Raw genomic sequence first — 25,232 nt, 5'->3', positions numbered from 1 at the left:
ACAAGGAAGAAGAAAATCAGGTCCAAATTATCTGGCCCCAAAGCTGAACCCATGTCCAGGTTTATACCCAAACTGCTGGTTCCACCGGGTCCAGTTTTTGGCTGGGTCTCCCTCAGCTCCCAGCTGGGATATTCCCATTTGCCCATCTCTGAGCTGAGAACCCACGCTTTCACATCAGCCTGTATTTGCTCTGTTTCTCCTTAAACCCTTGAACTGGGGCGGCTCAGCTGGGGTTTAAAACGAGCCTCCTTTCCCGGCAAGAGTTAACGAAAGGAAGGAGCGCGTAGGATTTTGCGAGGAATTAAAGCCAGGCGGAAGAGCCTCTGGGAAAGAGCCTGTTACCAGCCCCGCGGCTGCAGGTCACCAGTGCCGAGGACTCGCTGCCAGGGTTTCTTAGGTCCCTGTGCGAGCCGGGAGAGCCAGAGCAGCATGAGGAGCGGGGCGGGCGGGGGCACTCCTGACTCCCGGCTGACGAGCCCGGCGCAGTTTCCTCCGCTCGCCATGTGTGTCATCCAGCCCGACCCATGATTCACCTCCTGGGCTGCTCAAAACCCTCCCGAGCTGCTCCCCAGCCCTCTCAGAGGGGCTGGTCCAAGCGGCCCCCCGCGCTCGGGGCTCGGAGGAGAAGATGGGACGAGCCTGGCTGGCGCTCGGGGTCCTGGCGCTCTGCGCCGCTGGAGCCTGGGGTAGGTTCGCTCTGGCACCGCTTCTCAGAGCCGGGGCACTTCGGGAAGCTGCTGACTCTTATTTCTACAAATCCCAGGACTTTCTGCCTTCCCGGGGTCCGCGATTTCTTGGGAAAATCCGTCGGAGGGGGGGGGAGCTGGCAGCCTGAACTGCGGCGCGTTCCCACAGACAAAGCTCGGCTCGGTCGGGGCCGGGGGTTCTCAAGGATGTTACAGGGTCAGGACAGGGTTTGGGGGGTTATTTTCACTGGGTGTGGCGAGTTTGTATCCTCTACCTACGTTGCGTTTGGCTCGGGGTGCTGGTTTGCAATGGAAGGACTGGAGTGTGGCTTGGGCTCCGTCCTTCACAAACAGAAAATCCACCGGGCAGGTAATTCCTGCGTCCGGAGCATTTTAGGAGCACGGGGAGGGGGGCATTTATTTCTTGTGTTATTTTTTTTCTCGTGTTATTTTGCTGCTTTTCTTTAAAAACTCTGATTTCTGGCGTCAGGTGATCTCAGGACAAATGTAGTTTGTATTTTAGAAAAGTTCCCCGATGTTAAAGTACAGAGGAGCCTGGAAAAGCGTTATCTCCCCACCCCACCCCAGGTGTGTTCCCAGGGCTCAAAGTCAATCCTGCAACTGCGAAAAGGTGATTTATAAATCGGTCCCATTGTTTTCGAGGCCAAACTCAGGGGGTTTGGGGCAACACTGTTCTGTCTAAAGACTTCCAGAGCTTGGTGAATTCCCAGGAAGAGCCCGAGGCTCCGATCTGCTGCCGGATGGAGCTGTCACCAGCACAGGACACGGGATAACCCCTGGAAGGGTTTGAGTTTGCAGAGCTGCAGTTTGGGGCTGTGCAGGGGATTGATTTCTCCGGTCCTGTGTGTTGGTGCCTGTGAGGAGCTAGATGAGTTTGGGGCACCCCCAGCAAAATGCTGGCAGGAAGGGAGAGGTTCAGAGAGGAGAAACACCCCCGGACTGGCAGGGTGGGGATCAGCCAAAAACGGGCCAGATCCTTATCGTTGAGTCGAGCAGAAAGACCAGAGAGGATGTTAAGTAGGTGTGGTTTGTACCTTTATCAAGTCCTCTAAAATGTCTTTATCAGGTTGTCAGTGAGCACATTCTTGCTCAAATTGGCAGAGGGGGGAAAACCAAAGCCTGTGGCTGCTCCTGGGGCACTCAGAGGTTACTCCTAGTGCAGACTGGACTGAGTAATTTTCCCCAGCCAGGGCAGGGTGATGTTCAGCCACGGATGTCTGGGGTGTTCCAAGTGCATCACTTCCCTGGAAGTGTTCTATCCCAGGCTGGACAGGACTTGGAGCAACCTGGTCTAGTGGAAAGTGGCCCTGCCCATGGCAGGGGGTTGGAACTGGATGATCTTTAGGTAATTCTGACCCAAACCACCCTGTGATTCTATGATTTCACCTCCCTCAGGGCCCCAGGCCCAGCCCCAGGTGGGTGATTCCCATCATCCTGCCCAGTTTATCTCCCATTTCCCTGGATTTCAGGATTGCTGTTATTTTAAAAAGCCGGAGTCTTTAGGATCAGCTCAGTGTGTGAGAACAGCTGCTTTCATAGTCAAAAAATGCAGCTTTTGTACTTGGGTTTATTAGTTTTTATGGCTGGAAAAATAAGCTGCAAAGATGAAAAAAAAAAAGGTAACTAAAACCCACAGAATTTGTTTAGGCTGTGCTGGGACCGTGTTAACCTGCTCACAGCCAGGCAGTGTCTGAGCCTGGGGGGCACTGCCAGGCACCCACAGGGCAAAACCTGAGGGGACTCCAGCTGCAGCCCCTTCCACATCCTCCTCTCCTCTCCATCTGTGCTCCCACATCCCCCAAACCCCCTGCTCCCACAAAACCCTCCTGGCACTGCATCCAGCCCTGCAACCAGTGCTGGGAATGCCAAAATAGGGATATTTCCCCATGCTGAAGGGGATCACAGCAGGATCAGCCTCATGTTTGGAGGGCCATAACTGCCCTGAGGAATCAATCCCAGCTGGCACCCAGCGGATTTCAGCCCCTTCCCAGGGGAAGGGATGGCCCTGCTCCTCCATCCAGCCCTGTGGAAGGCAGCCAGGAATGGCTGTGGAAAGTGCTGGAGGTTGGGGAAGGGTCCTCCAGCCCTGGGAACACGGAGTGTTGGACACCATGGGGACCTGGGGGCAGGTACAGACCTCCAGGGACCCCCCAGGCAAAGCCACCAGCAATGGCACGGTGGCACAATGTGACATCAGCCCCCAGGGCAGCCTTGGGAATGGCAGCATCCCTGCCCCATCCCTGCCCCATCCCTGCCCCTGCTGCAGTCCCACCTACCCCCGTGTGCAGCTGCCCAGCCATGAGACCACTGCTCTGCCCAGGCTCGTGGCCCTTGTTCCAAAATCCACCAGAAAATTGGGGTTACATCCCCAGCATGAAGGGGGGACAGCAGGTCAAGGCCCCCTGGGCTGTGGGGTGCTGGCAGGAGGGGGAGAAAGGAAACCACGAGGGTCCAGAGGCTGCACACAGGCAGGAGGTGACTGGTACCACAATGTGGGCAGCAGATGAGCTCAAAGGGACAGTCCTGGGGCTTGTTAGCCCTGAGCTCAGGTTTCATGGCATGAGGAGGCAGCCAGGGGCTCAGCTGGCAGACACGAGCTTGGGATCTCCTCCACATGGAATTTGAGTGGATCCTGATCTCCCTGAGATGGAGTTAACCCTGCACAGGGGACACCGAGGCAGGGAGTGGCCGAGGGACTTGGCTCAAGTCACGGGGGAAACCTGTTTGAGCCAGGATTTGGGCCAGTGTGTCTCACATCCCACAGCACCCACGGGTGTCAGCTCTGCAGTTCCCCAGCAGGGTGGGTGCTGGGGCAGAACCAGGTGACTGAACCAGCTAAAACCCACTGTGAGGGGACAAACCCCACAGTGGCATTAAACAGGAGCCAGGGCCAGGAGTGTTGCTGGTGGCACTGGGGTCTATAACCCTGCCCCAGGCAGGGCTGAGCCACCACAGCCGTGAACCAGCAGCTGGAAACAGCCCCTACACCAGGGACACGAGTGTGGAAATGCAAGGAAACCCCTGGCACGGGGCAGGGAAGAACCTGGCACCCCTCCCACGGTCCTGGTGGGGGTATCAAAGCACCAGGGCTCCCCAGGGACCTGCAGATTTGGAAGCTGTTCCCGTGTCCAGGCACGTGGCTCTGGCGTTGGCAGCTCCGAGTGTTTAATCCCGAGGGCTGCCCGGGAAATGCTTCCCTGCTCCCCCAGGGGGCTGAGCCGCTGCCAGGCATGGATCTGGCTCCCAGCACGGCACAAATCCAGGGCACGAGCCCCGGCTGCAGCCACCGGCGCTTGGCAGGGAGGAGGGATTTCACTGGGATGGGGTAGGAGGGATTAACTGGGATGGGACAGGAGGGATTTCACTGGGACAGGGCAGGAGGGATTCACTGGGATGGGAAAGGAGGGATTTGACTGGGATGGGACAGGAGGGATTTCACTGGGATAGGGCAGGAAGGATTTGACTGGGATGGGACAGGAGGGATTTGACTGGGATGGGACAGGAGGGATTTCACTGGGATGGGACAGGAGGGATTCACTGGGATAGGGTAGGAGGGATTTCATTGGGATGGGACAGGAGGGATTTACTGGGATGGGAGAGGAGGGATTTCACTGGGATGGGGCAGAAGGGATTTCACTGGGATGGGAAAGGAGGGATTTCACTGGGATGGGGCAGGAAGGATTCACTGGGATGGGGCAGGAGGGATTCACTGGGATGGGGTAGGAGGGATTTCACTGGGATGGGGCAGAAGCCAATGTGAGAAGTGGGAGGGAGCCAATGTGAGAAGTGGGAGGTGTTGGTGTTGCTGCTGCAGTTGGAGAGTCCTTTGCCTTCCCCCTTCCCTGCCCCAGCCACCCCCAGGATAGATATTGCTGCTGGCACACTGCTGAGGTGCAGGAACCAACCTGTCACTTTTGGGCAGTTTAAAATCTGCCCCACCCCTACATGGAGCCGGGTAGCAAGAGCTCTGGGCACGGGTGCCACCCCAAAGCTGGTGCTGAGCCAGGCAGGTGGGTTCAGCCTTTAGCTCGGTGCCCTGCGTGGGACAAGCTGGGGGTGTTGGTGGCAGAGGTGTGATGAGACACGTCCTGGGGCACATCCCCAAGCAGCTGCTGGACTTTGGGACAACCCCAGCCTGTGACAGCACCCCCATGCCCCAGCCCAGGTGCCCCCAGGCAGAAGCTCACGGCCGTTGTTTGTGGTTCTGCCCGGAGACCTGACGACATCGTTTCACATCGTTTCACAGTTTCCTCTTTCCGTTTTATGTTGCGTTTCCTGTGGTGGAAAACGCTGCCGGGACAGCCCTGGGCAGGGACAGCGGGGACACGGGGCAAAGGGGAGAGCCCTGCCAGCATCCCCCGGGTCCCGGGGCTGCAGTGTCCCCCGGCCGAGTGGGCACATGGCTGTGGTTTGCTCTGCCCAGGGAGCCCTAAAACTGCCGAGGTGCTTGTGCCCGGGAGGGAGGATGAGCCGGGGGTGACACTCGTGTCCCCAGCCCTTGTCACTGCCGGAGCCGCCCAGTCCGGGCTGTGCCACCTCCTGACCCTGAGCCCTGCGGGCACTTTGGGGCACTTTAGTCCCCCTACACAGACTCTCTGACCTCCAGGACTGGTGCCAGCCTGTGTCTCCCAGAGTCCCCACGGCCACTGTCACTGCCAGAGCCAGCCTTTGCCTGGGACACCGGTGCAAACCCCCCCCAGCACATTGCTGGACTCCTGCCCCTTCCCTCCCCTCCTTTCCCTGGATTTGAACCCGAGCCAAGGCCAGTCACTGTGTTCAGTGTCTGCACAAGGTGGCACCGACCACCCTGCCCTGAGTGACCCACTGACCACCCTGCCCTGGGTGACCCACTGACCACCCTGCCCTGAGTGACCCACTGACCACCCTGCCCTGGGTGACCCACTGACCACCCAGCCCTGGGTGACCCACTGACCACCCTGCCCTGAGTGACCCTCTGACCACCCTGCCCTGAGTGACCCACTGATCACCCTGCCCTGAGTGACCCACCGACCACCCTGCCCTGGGTGACCCACTGACCACCCTGGCTCGGGGCAGTGGAAGAGGCAGCTGATCCCTGGCAGGGCTGTGGGTACCACTCTGCACCCCTGGGAATTCACCCCTTCCCTCTCCTGCTGCTCCAAGGGGGCTGCAGGGGGGCACAAATACCAGCAGTGGGAGCTTCACTCCAACACCTGGGTGATGCTGCAGGGAGGAGGGGACACTTTAAGGAGCTGGCACGGCAGGAATGGTGTTCAGCCCTGGGCAGGATGAAGCCCAGCTGGTGCCAGGGTATGAAAGGGGTGAGGAGGCAACACCCAGGGTTTGGGGCTGGGAAAGGGGGCAGAGCAGGGCCCTGGTGGGGGCTGTGGCTGCTCAGGGGGCCGGTGGCTGAGCACTGAGTCCTGAGCACAGGGGTGAGTTGGGGCTCTGCAGGCTGTGACTGCTCTGTTTTGCTGTTCCAGGGGGCAACATCTGCACCACCCGTGGGGTGAACTCCTGCAAGCAGTGCCTGGCTGTGAGCCCCCTCTGTGCCTGGTGCTCTGCTGAGGTAAGATCTGGGGGGCTGAGCTGGGGGGCTGAGCTGGGCTGCAGCTCATCCCAGAGCAGGACCAGGGCTGTGTAGGAAGGGACGAGCCTTTGGGCTGTGGGATAGTCCCAGGCTCCATCTCCACCTGTTCCCACCATGTCTAAACACATCCCCTGGCTCAGACCTGCACATCACTCCTGCCCTGCTCCCAAAATCTGCCCCTTAAGCGTGTGCTGGTGGGAGCTGCATCGAGCTGGCTGGGAAATGGTGCTGCTTCCACTGGGAAATCACTTTGCCTTTCAAATAACGTGCATGTAAAAGCTCAGTTTACTTTTGGTTTGCTTCTTGAAAACCTGTTGTAAAGCTCTGGCTTAAGGAGCTTAATTGCTGGAAGGGCTGGAAAGGGAAGGGGGATTGGAGGGAGGAATTGAAAATGGTGATTAGAAGTTATGGGGTTGGGTTTAAAAGCCTTTTTTTCATTGCAAGTGAGAGGAGGAGAGGACAAGGTGCCTTGTTTTGGCTGCTGGGCTAAGGAGGATGTGAGTGCTGAGCTGTGGCTCTCAAATCACTCAGTTTGGGTAGGTGAGAGCCTGGGAGATCTGCCACACTCCCCTCCAAAAATGCTGCCCTGGGGGTTAATCCATTAGGTAAGAGGAGGGAGTTTCCCAAGGGGATGGAAGAGCAGCCCCAGGGCAGAGCCAAGGGAGGTGAGGCTGGGATGGGGAGAGGTGATGAAACCTTCAGGGCATCCAGCCCGGGGTGGGTCCCCCTCTGGCAAGGCTTTCCTTGCTTTCTGCTTCCTCCAGCTGAGGCTGTGCCCGTGCTGTCCAGGAGAAGACCCGGGAAAAAGTGATCCCAGCTGGAAAATGCTGTTGGATCATGCCTGTGTGGTCGATGCCTTGGGGTCAGTGTGTGTCTGGAGGGGATGGCTGTGCTTGCTGTGCCCATCAGATAGGGCTGGACCTCGGGTGTGGTGTGAATAAAGATGTTTGTGCCCCTCTTATCTCCCTCGGGGAGTGTCTGAAATGTGCCGGGTGATAAAGGGCCTGGCTTCCCTCTGGATCCCCTGTCCCATGGGGAATGCTGGCCGGGCTGGGCTGGGCTGGGCTGGGCTGGGCTGGGCTGGGCTGGGCTCCCTCCTTCCCGGCTGCTGACTGGGCAGGGCTGGTGCCTTAACGCTGCAGCGGGGGCTGTGATGGAGCTTTTTTTTTTCCTCCAGATCAGCAAAGGTTTCCAAAAAAGGAAATATTTCCAGTGCTGCTGCGAGCTGTGCTCGTGGACAGACGTGACAGCAGGGAGGGAGCCGTCCCCCTGCCAGAGCCGGCCCCCGGAGGGCAGGGAGTGCAGCTCAGCTCAGCAACTCTGCCCCAACATCTGGACCACATTGTCCTAATTTAGCAAATGAGGGTTTTTGCTGCGGGTTTGTTTAATTTCCCTGGGGTGGGGGAGGTCTCTGATACTGCACAGCCCCCCCTTTTTTTTTAAAGGGACAGTGCCCTTAGTTGTGCTCCTGCTCCTGCTGCAGCCCTTTCCCACTCACTGGGGTGATGAGTTATTGCTGCTCCATCCTGGGCTGGGATGGGAGAAGGGTTTCATTGTGGTTTCTTGTGATCACTGACCCCCCTGAGCGCTGATGCAGAGGGGAGTTGAGTTTTATTTATTTTTTGGAAACCTTGACCACTCTTCCCAACAAATAGATGCTCTCATCCCTCGCTTCTGCTTTTGGAAAAAGCCAGCCAAGCTGTAACACTGACACGTGGCTCTAAAACCCCTTTGGAGATTATTGTGACAGATCTTCCAGCACCTCACCCTCCCAAAGTGTCACCCATTCTGGTTCCCTTGGAGGAAAGGTGGAGGCAAGGGGTGGATTTCAGAGAAGCTGCTGGAAGATTTTAGCTTAATTTGGGGAGGTATCTGTGCTCTGAGCCCTCCCAGGAGCTCTCCTGCAGAGAAGCTGATGCTGCATGTGGTTGTGTCAGAGCTGAGAATGGAGATGCCTTGAGGATGTGAGAGTTTCCACAGCCTCCCACCCTGAGAAGGCAGGGATGGAGCTGGCTCTGGCAGTGCCCTGCCTGACCCTGCCCTCACTTAACGGCTCTGGAGGCAGGAATTGGGATAAAATCACCAGGTTTCCCATCCTGAGTTAAAACCTCCCTCCCTGCAGCGGGACAGAGGGCAGGTGGGGCTGGGGAGCATCTCTGGGAAGGGCTGTGGGATGGCTGGAATGGAGGGGTGGGAACACATCCCCTCACATTTCTGCCCTAAGGAGCTGATGCCATCAGGGCTGTGCTGATGGAGAAGAAGGATTTATCACAGGTGAAGTCCCTGCACTGTGTATTTGTCACCAGCAGGCCTTGGCTGCCCCAGGTTGTTCCCACCTGGGGCTGTGCCCAAAGTGCTGAGTCAGCAAGGTGGCAGAGACTGGGGTCAAAAATAGACTGGGAGCTGCCAGGGCCCCGTAGCCAAATACTCCTTGGATGGCACAGGAATATTTTCCTTCACCTTTTGCAGTAGTTTTGTTGCTGGGGAGGCTCCTGTGAGTCCTGAGCCAACCTCAGTATTTAGGGCTCCACGGAAAGGGCAAGGATGCAGTCCTGGGGTTAAACAGCTTCTCCATGGGAATCTCACAGCAGGAATGGTGCTGCTAATCCCACAAGGTGCCACGTGGCCTCTGAGGTCCTGGGAGCTCCCCGGGATCTCCAGGTATCCCCCAGTGCCATGGATAAACCCCACCTGCCCAGCCCAGCCTGCTTTTCACCCACGTATTTTTCCAGCAATTTCCCTTCCCGGGACAGGAACGTTCGTGATGATTGATGGGATCTGGGGTGAACCAGCCACCTCTTCCCACAGCAGGGAGCCCCGTGGGGTGAGCCTGTGGGGTGGATGGGTGCAAGGGAGCTAATTTGGAGGGATGACTCGTCCTCCTCCCGTCAGCAGCGATCCGGAGGGATCGGGAGGCTGCGGGGGAGGAACACGCCTGCTGATGTATTCCTTGGCTGTCCTTGCTTCCAGAGGGCCGTGGGCCAGCCAGGGCCTCCTGACACCATTGCATTCTTCTCCTTGTTTGCAAATTCATCCCTGGGTTCAATCAACCTGAACCCAGGGCAGATGATATCCCAGATGGGAACCTCTCCAGCACCGGGAGACTCAGAACTGGGATCCAGCATCCCTGGACCAGCCCCACCAGGACTTGTGCCCCTTCCCTTTGCTGCAGGGAGAGGCTGTGCTGGTCCTCTGCTGCAGGAGTCCGATGTAGAAAGACTTGGGCTGTGGGAGGCAGATGGAAAATCCCTTTGGGGAGGAGAGTGGACACTGCCTGAGCGGGAACGTGTCACAGCAGATCCCGGCAGTGATGGGGGAGAGAAATTCCTCCCATATTTGTCTCCATGAGAAACTGGAGGGACGTGAACCCTTCTGAATGTGTGGTGATAAGGGCAGGGAGCCGGGAGCTTTCTAGGAAAGGAGGGCCAGGGCTGGAGCCCGCAGTGACTCCACACTTTGTGCTTCCTGCCCCTGACGGGCCCTTGACGGCTTCTCCCGCACTCCAGTGCCTGCTCACTCTTTCACTCCTTTTTTGGTGCTCCTTTCCCGGTCAGCTCCATCCGGCAGGAAGCTGGGGGGCTGGAGATAAGCCTGATCCACTCCTGGGCAGGAACTGAGCACTGCTCCACTCCTGGGCAGGAACTGAGCACTGCTCCCTGCACTGGGCTCACCCACAGTGGGCCCGTTCCTTGCTCAGGGCAGGATTCCTGAGGGCACGTGTGGAGAAAATGGGGGGAAAAGGTGATTTGTCTTTGGCCAAAGCAACAAGTAATTTTAAAAGTCCCAGCCTGCCCCTGTTCACATCCCACCACACCCTCCTCCAGCCATCCCACAGAGACAGGCTTTCCTTTCAGCTCTGCCAGAACCCAAACGTGAGGCTCCAGCTGCCAGGAGCCAGGAGGGGGTTGGCAGGGGTGTGTTATCCCTCGCTCCTTGGCAGGGGTTGCCGAGCTCCTGCTTTGGGTCCTGGCAGGACGTGCTGATCCCAAATCCCCTCTGTCTGCCACCTCCCTCGAGCACAGACCGTGCGCCCCAAAACCCCTCCGGTCCTGGTCTGGCATGAGGTGTGATAAAGCTCTCCAGGGAAAAGGGGGGTGGTTTTCCTTCTCCCAGCTGTGGAGAGCTGGTTCCTGACCGTGTCCCTCTCCCCCAGGTCTGGGCACAGTCGTCCCCTCGCTGTGACCTCCGTGCCAACCTGCTGCACAACGGCTGCGGGCAGGAGCACATCGAGTCCCCCAGCAGCAGTGTCACCATCCTGGAGGACAGACCCCTCAGCAACAAGGGCTCAGGGGGGGCCACCACCACCCAGATGAGCCCCCAGAGAATTCGGCTGAACCTGAGGCCGGGTAAGAGCCCCCAGGCCGCTGTGGGAAGGGGGGGATGCAATGGGAATAACCCAAAGGGCTCAGGCAGTGACAGAGCCACAGCTCTGCCTCGCTGGCCAAGGGGGTCTTGTGGGGGCAAGGCCAGGCTGGGGCCACACTGAACCCTCCAGAACATCCCTGGTGGGCAGCCTGCAAGCTCCTTGCTGCGTTCAGTCTCTTGCCTGAAGCCTGATGTGCCCAAGGGGCAGGACTGGATGTGCCTTCAACAAAAAGCCGTTTGGATCCGAGGCGCTGCCGCTGCGCTCGGAATTCCTGGGTGGAAGTCGGCTCGTGTCTAACGAGCAGCTGGCAGGGCTGGGCTGCCAAGAGGTCCTGTAATTTCCCTGGCTCCCTTCAGCCAGGCAGGCTGGAGCCAATTAACTGCCCTGGTCCTCTGCCAGCAGCCAGGGGTTTCAAGGATGCCAGGCAGGAGGCAGAGCTAACGGGCGTCACTCGCCCGAGCTCACAGAACCGGTTCGGGGAACGTCGCCGGTAAAGTCAGAGCAGCCAAAGCGACACAGATATCAGATGTAGCCCAGGTGTGAGGTGAACAGGAAGCTGTTTATTGCTCTCAAGTGTTTATTTTATACTCTTTGCACACAATTGGTTCAAAAGTCTCAAGCATAAAACACAGTACACACGTTGGTAATCCAGAAGACACTGCACACGCTCTCATTGGTGGCACTGAAGACACTGTGCCTGCTGTCACTGGGGATATTGTGCACATTTTGATTGGTGACCTTTGCTCTGGGCTGCATTTCGTTTGTTCCATCCGGCATTACAGTAAATATTTCCTTAGAGTTGTTTACATTCCTCGTCACTAATTGCCAGGCTGCTGGCAGGGTCTCTGTCATCAACCCCGACAGGGGAACGTGGAGCGAGTGGTGCCATCACCTGCTCTACCCCAGACACCCCCTCACAGGTCACTCTGCCAGTCTCAGCAGGAACAATTTTGGTTCCTTGTGCTCATTAAAGCCCTGGGGTTGGATGTCAGTGGCTGATAGCACGTGGCACATCCCTGGGCCTGGCCAGGAGGAGTCCTGACCCATCTGAAGGACAGAAATGTCTTTGTGGGGACATGGAGCTGCTCAGTGGCCATTGTTCTATTTAGGGCTAAAGGTATTTGGCAGGAGGGGGGGTGAGTGTGTTGCTCAGGAGAGTAAATCCCTGTAAATTCCTGTTTCTTGGGAGAAAACCCAGCTTGATACCATCTCTGCCCAACCAAGAGGGTTTGGAATGAGTCATCGGCCTTGACTCCTGAACCAAGACCAGATCATGAAGGATACAAGCAGGACAAGTCACAGCTCATGTCCCACAAGCTGAGAGTGCTCGTGGCTTCAGCTCAACAAGGACAAACAGCTGCCATCTGAGCAGAAAGATGGGACCCCTGGCTCTGTTTGGGGTCCCAGCACAGCTGGAGGGGGGATGGAGCTCTTTGGGCTCTCATAGTTTTTGAAACTTTCTCCATCCTGAAAGAAGGTGACGTGTGGGTTTACATGGAAATGTGAAAACAGCAACAATTTAAGCTCAATTAAAGCTTTTTTCCCTCAGTGTCTGAGGTGTTCAGACAAGGCTGCAGCTGTGCCCTGGCTTACCTTTCAAAGAAGCCTTTTCAAGGACCAGAAGAAAGAACCTTTGTCTCTAAAAAAGGCCAAAAGAAAAGGTCAACTCAAGGCATTTTCAGCTTTTTTTTTTTTTTTTAAGTGCCAAAGTCATCAAAACTGGCCTGATCCCCAGAAGGATCTGTCTGAGGAAGGTTTTGTTTCAATGGAAAATGTTGCACCAAAAATTTCCCAGTAGGAGCTGGGAGGAGCCAAGGGGAGAGGGATGGGGGAGGCCTCAGGAGATGCCTGGAGTCCCTGGGAGCTCAGAGAAGTCCAGAGCAGCCTTACAGTCCCCTCGTGGTCCCTGCCAGACCTGCTGTGCTGGGGGGTCAGCCCTGGGCAGGAGGATCTGCTCACGTCCTGGTACTGAGAGGTTTGGAGAACAGGAGCCATGGAATGCAGACACATCTGTCACAGATTGCTAAAACAGTTTTGGTTGGAAAGGACCTTAAAGCTCATCTCGTTCCACCCCCTGCCACGGGCAGGGACACCTTCCAGTGGACCAGGTTGGTCCAAGCCCCATCCAATCTGGCCTTGGACAAGGGTGCACAGAACATCTCCTGTGCAAACACCTGACTAAGGGCTTTGCCCCTCTGTGTCTGTCTAAGGGTGATGTTCTCCTCCCAGCAGCTTTTAACCATCCCCTGGGTTCCTGCTGACCCTGCAGGGTGACTTTCTCCCTAATCCTGTGGCGAGTCCCCCCTGCTCCTCCCGGGAGAGGAGCTCTCACTCCGCTGCCCTGTCACATTCCAGACGACTCCCAGGTCTTCCGTGTCCAAGTGCGTCAGGTGGAAGACTACCCCGTGGACATCTACTACCTGATGGACCTGTCCAACTCCATGAAGGACGACCTGAGGAACATCCAGAACCTGGGCACGAAGCTGGCCAGCGAGATGCGCAAGCTCACCAGCAACCTCCGCATCGGCTTCGGGGCCTTCGTGGACAAGCCCATCTCCCCCTACATGTACATCTCCCCTCCAGAAGCCGTGGAGAACCCTTGCTATGAGTAAGTCCCGGGCTGAGGGAGTCCTGGGAGGGCCAGAAGTTGATGGGACATCACTGGAATGTGGCTGGAAATCCATGCCAGCGGATTCCAGCAGGGAGATGGGGGCCTGATTCCAGGCAGGGTTCAGACCTTGCTGCACAGGGTGTTCTGCTGGCACAGGGAGGAGGAGCAGGTCTAAACCAGAACTATCATTGTCACCAGGAAGTCCTTCAGGGGACAATTTTACAGCAGTTTTTCATGAGAAGTGTTGAGGCTCGAAGCAAACGACTCCTAAAAATCCCAGCAGGTCTGAGGCTGGAGCTGCCCTGAGCCCGGCACCTCTGGGTTGATTTTTAGAAGGTCCTTCACCGGCCTCTGGATGTGCCCTCTCCAGCACATCCTGGACAGGACCCTGGGACACGGGATGGCTGCAGGGCAGGGATGGGAGCTGGCAGAGCCCTGTGACTGTTGTGCCCCCCCAGGATTGGTGAGACCTGCCTGCCCATGTTCGGGTACAAGCACGTGCTGTCGCTGACGGACGAGGTGACCCGGTTCAACGAGGAGGTGCGGAAGCAAAGCGTGTCCCGGAACCGCGACGCGCCCGAGGGCGGCTTCGATGCCATCATCCAGGCCACTGTGTGCGAGGTGAGGGGCAAGGAGGCCTAGCTGGGGCTGGGGCAGGGTCACCAGTGTGGGCAGGGACCGCCCAACCCCACCAGGACAGGATCATGAGCCTTGTTGAGCTGCTGTGCCACTCGGCTCTGGAGAGGGCGAACATTCAACCAGCACATTTCCAGCCCAGTAGTCAAGGCAAGGGAAGAGCAGGACCTTCAGTGGTCCTGGCAGGAGAGAGGAGCAGAGGAGGTGTTTGGGAATGGGTGATGATCCCATGTCAGCCCTGCAGTGACCAGCCCAAAAGGGACAACAGCTCCTGTGCCTGCAACTTGATTTTGCTGGAGGGGTTGTATTACCTCAGTCATTAAACACCATGATTAACACTGGCAAATTAATCACAGAATCACAAAATATGCTACTTGAGAGGGACCCACAAGGATCATCCAGTCCAACTCCTGGCCCTGCACAGATTCCCCTACAATCCCACCCTGTCCCTCAGAGCATTGTCCAAACCCTCCTGGAGCTCTGGCAGCCTTGGGGCTGTGCCCACTGCCCTGGGGAGCCTGGTCAGTGCCAACCACCCTCTGGGGGAAGGACCTTTTCCTGAGATCCAACCTAAACCTCGCTGGCACAACTTCAGCCATTCCCTGGGTGCTGTCCCTGGTCCCCCCAGAGCAGAGCTCAGGGCCTGCCCCTCCTCTGCCTCTCCCCAGGAAGCTGGAACTTCAATGAGGTCTCCCCTCAGTCTCCTCTGCTCCAGCTGAACACACCAAGTGCCCTCAGTGTTCTCATACGGCTTCAAATCAAGGCCCTTCCCCATCTTCATTGCCCTCCTTTGCACACTCTCTAATAGCTTGATATCTTCCTTATTAAAACCCATCTTTCACCTGTACAAGCAGCCCCTGCCCCCCTGCCAGCCCCCACACGCCCACAGCACTTCCCTGGGGGAGCAATTCCCTCCATTCCTTCTGCAGCTGGTTGGTCCTCACGGCCAAGTCACGCCCTGGGGTGGCACAAAGGCAGCAGTGGGGCGCTGGCACAGGGTGCTGGCACGTAACTGGGAGCTCCTTTCACCACAGGAGAAGATTGGTTGGAGGAATGATGCTTCCCACCTGCTCGTCTTCACCACGGACGCCAAGACCCACATCGCCCTGGACGGGCGGCTGGCCGGCATCGTGCAGCCCAACGACGCCCAGTGCCACATTGGCAAGGATAATTTCTACTCTGCCAGCACCACACTGGTAAATCCCGGCCCAGGAGTGGGGTTGTGGAGCCCAGAGCTCCTGTTGGGTCCCCATGGGATGGGAAAGGTGGTCCAGCCAGGGCTGGAGAGCTGGGTGGTGGAGGTACATGTCCCTAGGGGATAACCTCTCCTCTTCCCCAGGACTATCCCTCTCTGGGCCTGATGACTGAGAAACTCTCACAGAAGAACATCAACTTGATCTTTGCTGTGACAGATACAGTTGTTGGCCTCTACCAGGTACCAGCTGCTGTGCAGACACCTTTTTGGGGGGCTGGAGGGTCCCCAGGAGCCAGCCATGGGTGGCTGGAGATGGCTTGGTGGTCTCCTGTCCCACTGAAGCTCCCTGGGAAGCTCCTGTGTGCCTGGGTGGGGTTTGGCCCAGCCATGGCACAGTCACCCACCACAAACAGACCTCCTTTATGGTATTTCTCCAGAACTACAGTGAGCTGATCCCAGGCACAACCGTGGGCACCTTGTCCAGAGACTCCAGCAACGTCCTGCAGCTCATCGTGGACTCCTATGGGGTAAGTGTGTGATGTGTTGGCCCCACAAGAGCTCTCTGCCTCCCAAAATAGCCCCTGCTTCACACTGCAAACAGCCCTCACAGATTTGGCAGCCCCCCCAGCCCTGAGCACCCTCCCTGGCCCAGCTGTGAGCATCTGTCTCCACCCATGTGTGCAGGGAAGGGAGATCATTGTGTTCACTGCCTGCCCCTTTCCATCCTCAAAGGCATTTGAGGCAATGACGTAGGGAATGATGTAGCCGAGCCTTGAGAGAGACTTGGAGCACTTGGCTCCTGTCCTGTGGTGCTGGGGGGGACCCTCCCTGGGTCTGAGCCCTCCCCAGTGCTGTGTCCTCATCACTGCTCTCTCCTTGCCTAGAAAATCCGCTCCAAGGTGGAGCTGGAGGTGCGGGACCTCCCCGAGGAGCTGTCCCTGGCCTTCAACGCCACCTGCCTCAACGACGAGGTCATCCCTGGGCTCAAGTCCTGCGTGGGGCTCAAGATCGGGGACACGGTGAGGATCCTCTTCGTGGGCTTGGCCTTCCTCCCCCTCCACCAAGCAGTGCTGCCAGAGTGTCTGATGCTCTGCACCAGCACTGCCTGCTTGTCCCACCACCTCCCCGGTGACACGGACTCTGGGATCTCAGCAGTGGAGAGAGGGGGTCCAGTGGGGTGGGTGCAAGCAGGAAAACGTTTTGAGCCTCCTGGATGCCGACCCTGCGGTCCTGCAGCTCAGCCCAGGCTGCTGCCCGCAGTGCATGGGATCCTGGAATTGTTCAGATTGTAAAAGACCTCTAAGATTGAGTCCAGCCACTAACCCAGCACTGCCAGGTCCACTAAACCACGTCCCTGAGCACCACAACTACAAATTTCTTGCACACTTCCAAGGATGGTGACTCCACACTTCCCCGGGCAGCCTGTTCCGATGCTTGACCACCCTTTCAGTGAACTACTTTTTCCTAATATCCAATCTAAAAATTCACCTGGTTACTGTGGCAGGTGCCCTGGCCCAAACCGTGCTGGGACAGCTTTGATAAGCCCAAAGAGACCTGGTAGACCCTATTTCTGAGCTCCTCAATGTGATAAACAAAGTCTCCAGTTTCTATAAGTTTTTGAATAAGAGTTTATTATATGGTAAAAACAAGCAGCCGGCTGGGTGACAGAAATGGGGACCAGTTTCCCAAATCTGCACGCCTTCTACAGGGTACATTTAGTATTTATCTTAGCTACTTCATGCCTATTAATTATATTATATACAGGTTTTTGCTAAGTATTTAATATATGGGTTTTCTTACAGCTAAAGCTAAAAGGGTTATCCCTACAACCAGTCACAATTCATGCGTTCTTGGACAAACAGGCGCCTAAAAGACCATATTTTATTTTTAGGATAGTAGGGAGTTTTAGGGCCCCTTGACCTTGTAAGGGTCTGTTTTATTTCTTTGTGGGGGTGTAATTGAGTTTCACAATCCGTTTGTTTTATTTTGATGTAATCACCCATTTGTTTCATGAATCACAATTATTTATTTATCACACCAAGCTTGGGCATGGCCTGGAGCAGGTACCCCAACACCTGTATTGTCCCTGTCACTGGTGGCACTGACACCCAGCCACACCCCTCTGCCCTCCAGGTGTTGAGAGTATTTTAGATGATGCAGGACATAACATTCTGCTTCAGGCCTGCTTGCACAATCCAGCCTGCGTGTCAGACGGCAGGGACCTGTGTTCTCCAGCAGCAGATGTGTGTCCTTGAGCAGCAATCAGAAAGCTGCATAGAGGAAAACAAGGAACGAGGATGTTATCCAGGGTGTGAGAAACCAGAAGATGGGGAGGGCCTGGAAATGTGCCTTGGCTAGTAGAGCCAATAAAGTTATAGTGTGTGAAAGTGAATGTAAGCAATAGAAAGTTAGAATAGAGTGTGTGAACCCTGTAGGACCCTTGATAATGTGTGTGGTTTTGGAATAAACTAGAGCACTGACTGTACCCCCATGAGGACGTGTCTGTGACTCTGGGGCTCCTTTTTTTGCATCTTCTCGTTTTACCCAGGTGAGCTTCAGCATCGAGGCCAAGGTGCGGGGCTGCCCCCAGGAGCGGCACAAATCCTTCACCATCAAACCCGTGGGCTTCAAGGACAGCCTGAGCGTGGAGGTGACCTTCGACTGCGACTGCTCCTGCGAGAGCCGCGCCGAGCCCCGCAGCCCGTCCTGCAGCCGCGGCAACGGCACCTTGGAGTGCGGGGTGTGCCGCTGCCACGCCGGGCGCCTGGGCTCGCACTGCGAGTGCTCGGAGCAGGAGTACAACCCCTCGCAGCAGGACAACTGCAGCCCCCGGCCGGGCCAGCCGCTGTGCAGCCAGCGCGGGGAGTGCATCTGCGGGCAGTGCGTGTGCCACAGCAGCGACTTCGGCAAGGTCAGCGGCAAGTACTGCGAGTGCGACGACTTCTCCTGCGTCCGCTTCAAGGGCCAGATGTGCTCGGGTGAGTGCCGGCACCGGCGGGCCGGGAGGGACCCGCTGCCGCGGGGCTTGATGAATGTTACACAGAGTTTGTTAAAAAAGCCCCGCCGCCGAATCACGAGGCTTTCTAAACCCCTTCTCACAGAGGAGTCTGGATCCAGCTGCACCCAGTCTTAGCTTGGATTATGGCAGCAGTTTAAATTTAAGGAATTGCAGAGGTGTCACTGAACCGCTTTTGTCCCCCAGGTTTTAATGACAGGCAAAATGAGAATATTTATATAAAATGAATTTATTAATATTATTTATTATTTATTATATTCTATATTCCATATTCTATATTCTATCATATTATATATTATATTATATATTATATATTATATATTATATATTATATATTATATATTATATATTATATATTATATATTATGCATTATGCATTATGTATTTATATAATATATATAATATATTATATTATATATAATTATATATAATTATATATAATTATGTATAATATATATTATATATTATATATTATGTATTGTATATATTATATAATATATAAAATATATTACATAATATATAATTATATATAATATATGATATATATTATATTATATATATTATATATTATATTGTTTATTATTATTAATATAATTATTACAAATGATCAGGCAAAAGATCATAATCAGAATTATTTAGTACACAGTATAAGCGCTAAAACTACTAGTAGTGTGGTACAAAATAGGATAGTGCACTGCATTGAAGCAGTTATTGAAACAATTACATTGCAGCTGTCAAAAAGGAAATAATTATTAAGCAGAGATTTGATGCAACCCACCCAGACCAACACTTGTGGGGAGATGACCCCGAGCTCAGTTGGTTACAGTGTGGTGTTAATAACACCAAGGTTGTGGGTTCAATCCCCACACTGGCCATTCATGTAAGAGTTGGACTCGATGACCCCAGTGAGTCCCTTCCAACTCAGAATAATCACTGTCTCTGGTTCCTGCTCCCCAGTGTCCCCAGACTGAGTTTCTGGGACCCCACCTGCCCCTCAGGCCAAATTCATGGCTCAAAGTGGCCTCTGTGCTGCTGGGATTGATCCTTTATCTTCACAGCCTGCTGATAATGGAGGTGGAAACGCCGGGTTTTCCCCACCCAGAGCAGTCAGTGCCCGCAGGGAGCCTGTTCCTGTTGCACAAGGGCTGCCAAGGCTGCGGGTCGGGGTGGGTGAAGGGCGATGATGAAGAGCTGCCCCCAGCCAGGGCGGGCTGTTGATTAACCTGAACTGTCTGACCCCGTTGGCATCACTCTGGTCCCATTGAGCCACTTCTCCCCGGCCTGCCCGTCTCTTTCCATGCCCTGTCACCCAGCGTGGCACCGTTTTCCTGTGACTCAGCCCTGGTTCCTCATTAACGGGGTTGCACATTTATTTCTCATGCCGGTGCCTCCAAGGCTGTGGCAGGGACGGTGCCCGGCCGATCCCCTGCTGGGAGCAGCATTCCCGGACAGTGCCAGGCCAAGAGCAGGGTTTTGGGACGGTGCCTAGCCGATCCCCTGCCGGGAGCAGCGTTCCCAACGTTCCCCACCGTGCCCAGGGCTCGGACGGGTCGGCGCGTGCCGGCTCCGTGGTGTTTCCACCGCTCACCGTGTCTGGTCTTTGAGCTGGAATCAAACCACAATCCAAACAGCCCCGGGGTTTGGCAGGATCTGAGCACGTCTGTCTGTCTGTCTGTCTGTGTGATTAAACCAGGCTCGGTGAGCGTGCAGAGCTCGGCGGGCTTTTCCCAGCAGTCAGCTTCCCCTGCCTGGTCCAGGGCTGGGAAACGAGTGGGATTTGGGGGGTTTGACCAGATGTCCCGACTCAATCTGAAATTCAAAGCCACAGCCAAGGCTTGACTCGCTCAGAAACGGATCTGACTGAGCATCTCCAGCTGCTGCCAGCCTGGCAGAGCTGGGGCAGTTCAGCCTGGAATCACAGAATATGCTGAGTTGGAAGAGACCCACAAGGATCATCCAGTCCAACTCTCAGCCCTGCACAGGACCATCCCCAAGAGTGCCCCAGAGGATCATCCAAACGCTCCTTGAGCTCTGTCAGCCTTGGGGCTGTGCCCACTGGTCCTGGGGAGCCTTATTGGTGCCCAACCACCCTCTGGGGGAAGAACTTTTTTCTAAAATCCAACCTCCCCTGACACAACTTCAGGCCATTCCCTGGGGTCCTGTCCCTGGTCCCCCCAGAGCAGAGCTCAGTGCCTGCCTCTCCGCTTCCCCTCCCAAGGAAGTTGGAACTGCAATGAGGTCTCCCCTCAGTCTCCTCCAGGCTGAACAGACCAGGTGCCCTCAGCTGCTCCTCATGCAGCTTCCCCTCAAGGCCATTCCCCATCTTCATTGCCCACTTCTGTTCTTGTTCGGGTGGGATAAGAGCAGCATTGGGGACCCAGCAAAGGTTGAGGTTTGGCGTGAGCTGCTGCCTGTCCCATCCCGAGCACAGTGCAAGGGGATTGTCCCTGTGGCTGCTCTGCCACTGAGGGTCCTGATGCTCTTTGGGTTGTCCCCAGGCCACGGGAAGTGCAGCTGTGGGGACTGTGTGTGCGACCCGGACTGGACGGGCGACTACTGCAACTGCACGACGCGCACGGACACGTGCATGTCCGGCAACGGGCTGGTTTGCTCCGGCCACGGCTCCTGCGTGTGCGGCCGCTGCGAGTGCACCCAGCCCGGCTCCTACGGCGACACCTGCGAGAGGTGCCCCACCTGCCCCGACGCCTGCACCATCAAAAAGTGAGCCAGGGCACGGGGCTGGGGCAGCCCGTGCCACGGCGGGGGTGGGTTATATCCCAGTGGGGAGCTGGAGGAGAGCTGGAATGGATCATATCTCATCAGGGGGCTGGCAGAGGGATGGGGTGGGTTATATCCCAGTGGGGAGCTGGAAGAGAGCTGGAATGGATCATATCTCACCAGGGGGCTGGCAGAGGGATGGGGTGGGTTATATCCCAGTGGGGAGCTGGAGGAGAGCTGGAATGGGTCATGTTCCACTGGGAGCTGGAACAGAGCTGGAATGGGTCATATCTCACCAGGGGGCTGGCAGAGAGATGGGGTGGGTTATATCCCAGTGGGGAGCTGGAGGAGAGCTGGAATGGATCATATCTCATCAGGGGGCTGGCAGAGGGATGGGGTGGGTTATATCCCACTGGGAATGTGGCAGAGTGCTGGGAAGGGTCGTATCTCACTGGGGAGCCAGCAGAGCACTAGGGTGGGTTATATCCCATTGAGGAACCAGCAGAGAGCTGGGATGGGTCGTATCCCATTGGGGAGCTGGAAGAGAGCTGGGATGGGTCATATCCCATCAGGGGGCTGGGAGAAAGTTGGGATGGGTCATATCCCATTGAGGAGCTATAAGAGAGCTGGGATGAGTCATACCCCATCAGGGGGCTGTCAGAAAGCTGGGATATTCCATAGGGCAGCCAGCAGAGAGCTGAGATGGGTCATACCCCATCAGGGAGCTGGCAGCAGTGGCAGCAGGAGCTCCCACCAGCTGCAGCCCTGTTAGGTTGGGATTGTGGTGATTTCCACAACCAGCGACTGAAAGGTGTGATGGTCCTCTGAGGAGAGCACAGAGGAGCTCACAGCACCTCCCTCCTCTTCCTCAGGGACTGTGTGGAGTGCAAGAAGTTCGAGCGGGGGAGGCTGGTGGAGGAGCAGACCTGCAGCCGCATGTGCCGGGACGAGATCGAGACGGTGCAGGAACTGAGTAAGAGGAGACCCAAACCTGCCCTAAAATGTGGAAATCCAGGGGGTTGCTTTCCCTCTGTGTGCACACCCGTGGCATGGGGGGGGTCTGAGCCTCTCACTCTGGCAGGTGACAGGGGCAAGGACGCCGTGAACTGCACCTACAAGGACGAGAACGACTGTGTGATGAGGTTCCAGTACTACGAGGACTCCAGTGGCAAGTCCATCCTCTCCGTCATCGAGGAGCCTGGTAAGACCCGGCTCAGGTGGGGGATGGAGAAGGTGCAGTGCTGGGTTTCTGTGCTAAACTGGGGGATTTTGAGTGCCCTTTGTACCTCCCACCCCAGCCAGGCTCCTGGGGCACCGCAGTCAGGGGCTGAGAGGAGTTAAAGGGCTGCTTTGTTCCCTGCTCTGTGCCACCGGGGCCGGGATTTCCTGCCTCTCACGTCTCACATTTCCTTGGTTGAGGCCAAGGATGGGGGTTCAACCTTCCCACCACCCTGATCCGTGTCTGACTGCAGGGATGTTGTTCTTAGGAGGCAGATAAGAGGGGGTCCCATTGGCAGCCCCAGGGTTTCCACTGACCTGGGGGTCTGACTTCCAGCTGAGCCAGGGGCTGTGTGGCTGCAGGTCCTTTGGGAGCAGGGCCATGAAGGCAGCCCCAGCCACCCTCCCTGGCCCTGCACGCAGGGTGGAGAAGAGAGAGGCAGGGGGTGGGGGGAGCAGGGGGCTGTGGGGGGCTGTGGGGGCTCCCACGGGATCTCACCACCCCCGTTTGCCAACGTGGTGTTGGTGCAGAGCTGAGAGCAGGGGCTCAGTGGGGTGGTGGTTTGGGGAAGAGCTTCCACCAGCACAAGGACTTGGGCTCAGGTGCCATCCCCCACCATGGGTGGGACCCGTGGTGCCCCTGGTCTGGATTGCTCCACGCTTGGGTGCAGACCCCCACCCTACAGACAGGAGCTCCAAGATCTCAGCACATGCACCCCATGGATGGGATCCTCCTTCACAGAGCCTGCTGTGCTCAGGGGGGAGGCTCCTGCTCCCTGCCAGGGGAGGATGAAGGCTTCCTGGGCCCAGAGGAGCTGCACATACCCATGGCCAGGCAGCCCCAGAGCTGCTTTTAGTCGCCCTGGGAGTGCTGAGCCCCCTCCAACCCTACCCTGCTCTGTGCTGCAGACTGCCCGAAGGGGCCCGATGTCCTGGTGGTCCTGCTCTCGGTGACAGGGGCCATCCTGCTCATCGGCCTGGCTGCCCTGCTCATCTGGAAGCTCCTCATCACCATCCACGACCGCCGGGAGTTCGCCCGCTTCGAGGAGGAGAAGGCCAGGGCCAAGTGGGACACGGTGAGGGCCAGCGGGTCGGGGGTGTTGGGCAGGAGCCCCCAGATCCCACAGCCCCCAGCTTGAGGGATCCAGATCCCAGTGCTCCCAGCAGGAGAGCCCAGCTGCTGTCTGTGGCCCATAGGGACCAGATTGCCCCATCCCTGTCTGACAGTGCCCCAGGCAGGACTCGGGGTGACACTGCCAGCCTGGACACCCCTCCCTGAGCCTGCTGTGCTCCCAGGGCTGTGCACAGGCCACAGCAGATGTCCCAGATGATTTTCCCACCTCCAGCATATCCCAAGCAGTCGTCAGCAGCGTGACCCCCTTACTCACTGCCCACACCAGTGTTTCCATCCTGTGAGCAAAGTGGAAGGTCCCTCCTGCCATGGGATGCTGGAAGGACTGAGGCATCCAGAGCACCAGGGAGGGGGCTGAGACAGCACCCGTCCCCCACCTCTCCATCTCCTCCCTCCCACAGAGGGAAGGGATGGGATGGGATGGGATGGGATGGGATGGGATGGGATGGGATGGGATGGGATGGGGTGGGGTGGCTCTTTCAGGAGGTCTCTCTGCTCCTGAACTCCTGCTGCTTTTCCTCTCCTCCACAGCAGCTTTTCCCTGCTCTCTCCCATGGGGAGCCATTAAACTGCACAGCCAAAGCCATGCCAGGGATCCACCACTCCGTGCTGAAGTGGTGCCTCAGTGTCCCCAGGTGTTGAGTAGAATGAACAGTGATGCCAAGCACAAAGTATTGATACTGGTTTTCCTCCTCCTTCTTCTTCCAGACCCACAACCCTTTATATAAAGAGGCCACATCCACCTTCACCAACATCACGTACCGGGGGAACAACTAAGGATGCCACACCCAGCGCTGGCCGTGGGATCAGCCAAGGATCCATGGAACCTTAAGGAGTCCAGTTTACAGAAGCCCTTGTGTGTGTGAGCCTGTGTGAACGTGTCTGTGTGTAATTTAACACCTCCTTGACTGCCTCCAGGCCCTCCAAGTGTTGTCCATCACCCCTCTGTGACTGCAGGGACGTGCTCTCCAGGCAAACCTCGGTCCTTACCTCGCGGGTCGCTCGCGGAGCCGGCGGCCCCTCCATACACTGGACACAGAGAAATGGGACTTTCTCTGCCAGTCTGTGAACTCTTTGGTGCTCATCGGGCCAAGGGGACTTCAGGAGTGGCCACTCAAACCACACTGAGCTGTTTTCTCCTCCACGGCCCGTGCTGGTGAAGCCCTGCCTGTCGGATCACTGGACTCAGTCCCGCTGGGCACAGGAGCCATCTCCTTGGGCACAGGGCAGCTGCCAGCAGGCAGGAGCCATCACTGCTTTGTGGGTTCAGGACACTGCTTCTGAGCAGCCCAGCAAGCCCTTTCCTCCTTGCACCCCCGTGTTCTGGCACTGCTGTGAGCCAGGGTGGTGAGAAGCTGTGCCCTCCCTCACTGCCCCCCCCGTGCACTCAGTTTGCACCCCCAGCACCTCCATGTAGCACCAGCTGTGCTGGTCCCAGCCACAGCCTGGCTCAGCCCCTGGGATGGTGCTGAGCTCCCCGTGTCCCCCCTCACTGTCCTCATGCCACAGCCCACATGGATGTGCAGGCAGCAGCCTCGGGAGCTCATGATGCCCCTTATCCCTCAGGCCTGGCCACCTCTCTCCCCTCTGTGTTTTCTGAGCTGTGTAACTGCACCCTGCCTGGTTTTCTGCACAGCTCAGGGTTCCAGCAGAGCAGGCAGGGCTCAGGCTGTGTCCTGCTGCCTGGGGCTGTGTGTCACCCGTGGGGGAAAACAAAGAGATGTCCCAGTTTGGCTGTAGCAGTGCTGCTGCCTGGTCCCTGCCCTGCCAGAGCACAGTGGCTCAATTCCCCTCAGCTGCCCCAAAAACCAACAGCAACCTCAGGCCCGGTGTGGGGTTTGCCCCGAGGGCCCCAGCAGAGTGTTGGCTGAGCTGGTGGTGGCCCTGTGTCCCTGTCCCCTGGCTGTCCCAGCAGTGTGGGAGCAGGGGCAGGGCTTGGTGCTGGGTGGGATCTGGGGCTGAGCCCCAGGGAGGGGGTGGATGGGCAGCACCAGAGCGGCAGCAAATCGCACCACAAAAATAAAAATAACTAAAACAAAACCCCTCAGACTACTCATGGTGTCA

The 25,232-nt window shown here is 56.9% G+C and overlaps 1 protein-coding gene across 2 annotated transcripts; it reads left to right on the top strand.

The window, feature by feature from the left end:
- Positions 1 to 393: 393 nt before the first annotated feature.
- Positions 394 to 25,232, top strand: ITGB3 (integrin subunit beta 3). 2 transcript variants are annotated; one of them, XM_051768663.1, is made up of 15 exons: positions 394 to 686; positions 6,170 to 6,255; positions 10,430 to 10,622; positions 12,998 to 13,250; positions 13,712 to 13,874; positions 14,924 to 15,085; positions 15,229 to 15,324; positions 15,522 to 15,611; positions 15,969 to 16,103; positions 17,633 to 18,062; positions 20,599 to 20,821; positions 21,691 to 21,791; positions 21,900 to 22,019; positions 22,946 to 23,112; positions 23,877 to 25,232. In XM_051768663.1, the coding sequence occupies exons 1-15, from the start codon at positions 629 to 631 to the stop codon at positions 23,943 to 23,945; spliced, it is 2,346 nt and encodes a 781-aa protein (XP_051624623.1). In that variant the 5' UTR covers positions 394 to 628; the 3' UTR covers positions 23,946 to 25,232. The 2 variants fall into 2 exon arrangements, with proteins under 2 accessions (XP_051624623.1, XP_051624624.1); XM_051768664.1 differs by lacking the exon at positions 394 to 686 and adding an exon at positions 4,478 to 5,150 and having other exon boundaries at positions 23,877 to 25,231.

This window comes from Manacus candei, unplaced genomic scaffold (assembly GCF_025592945.1).
Source record: "Manacus candei isolate 608988 ecotype Guabito, Panama unplaced genomic scaffold, ASM2559294v1 h1tg000096l, whole genome shotgun sequence".
Classification (NCBI taxonomy): domain Eukaryota; kingdom Metazoa; phylum Chordata; class Aves; order Passeriformes; family Pipridae; genus Manacus; species Manacus candei.
This window is presented reverse-complemented; position numbering and strand designations above follow the sequence as displayed.

Bases quoted from the DNA above. Each gene is read 5' to 3' on its own strand.
- ITGB3 (XM_051768663.1), top strand. From the start codon at position 629: ATGGGACGAGCCTGGCTGGCGCTCGGGGTCCTGGCGCTCTGCGCCGCT. The intron at 15,612-15,968 runs GTAAGTGTGTGA...CTCCTTGCCTAG, and splicing joins TCATCGTGGACTCCTATGGG to AAAATCCGCTCCAAGGTGGA. The intron at 16,104-17,632 runs GTGAGGATCCTC...CGTTTTACCCAG, and splicing joins GGCTCAAGATCGGGGACACG to GTGAGCTTCAGCATCGAGGC.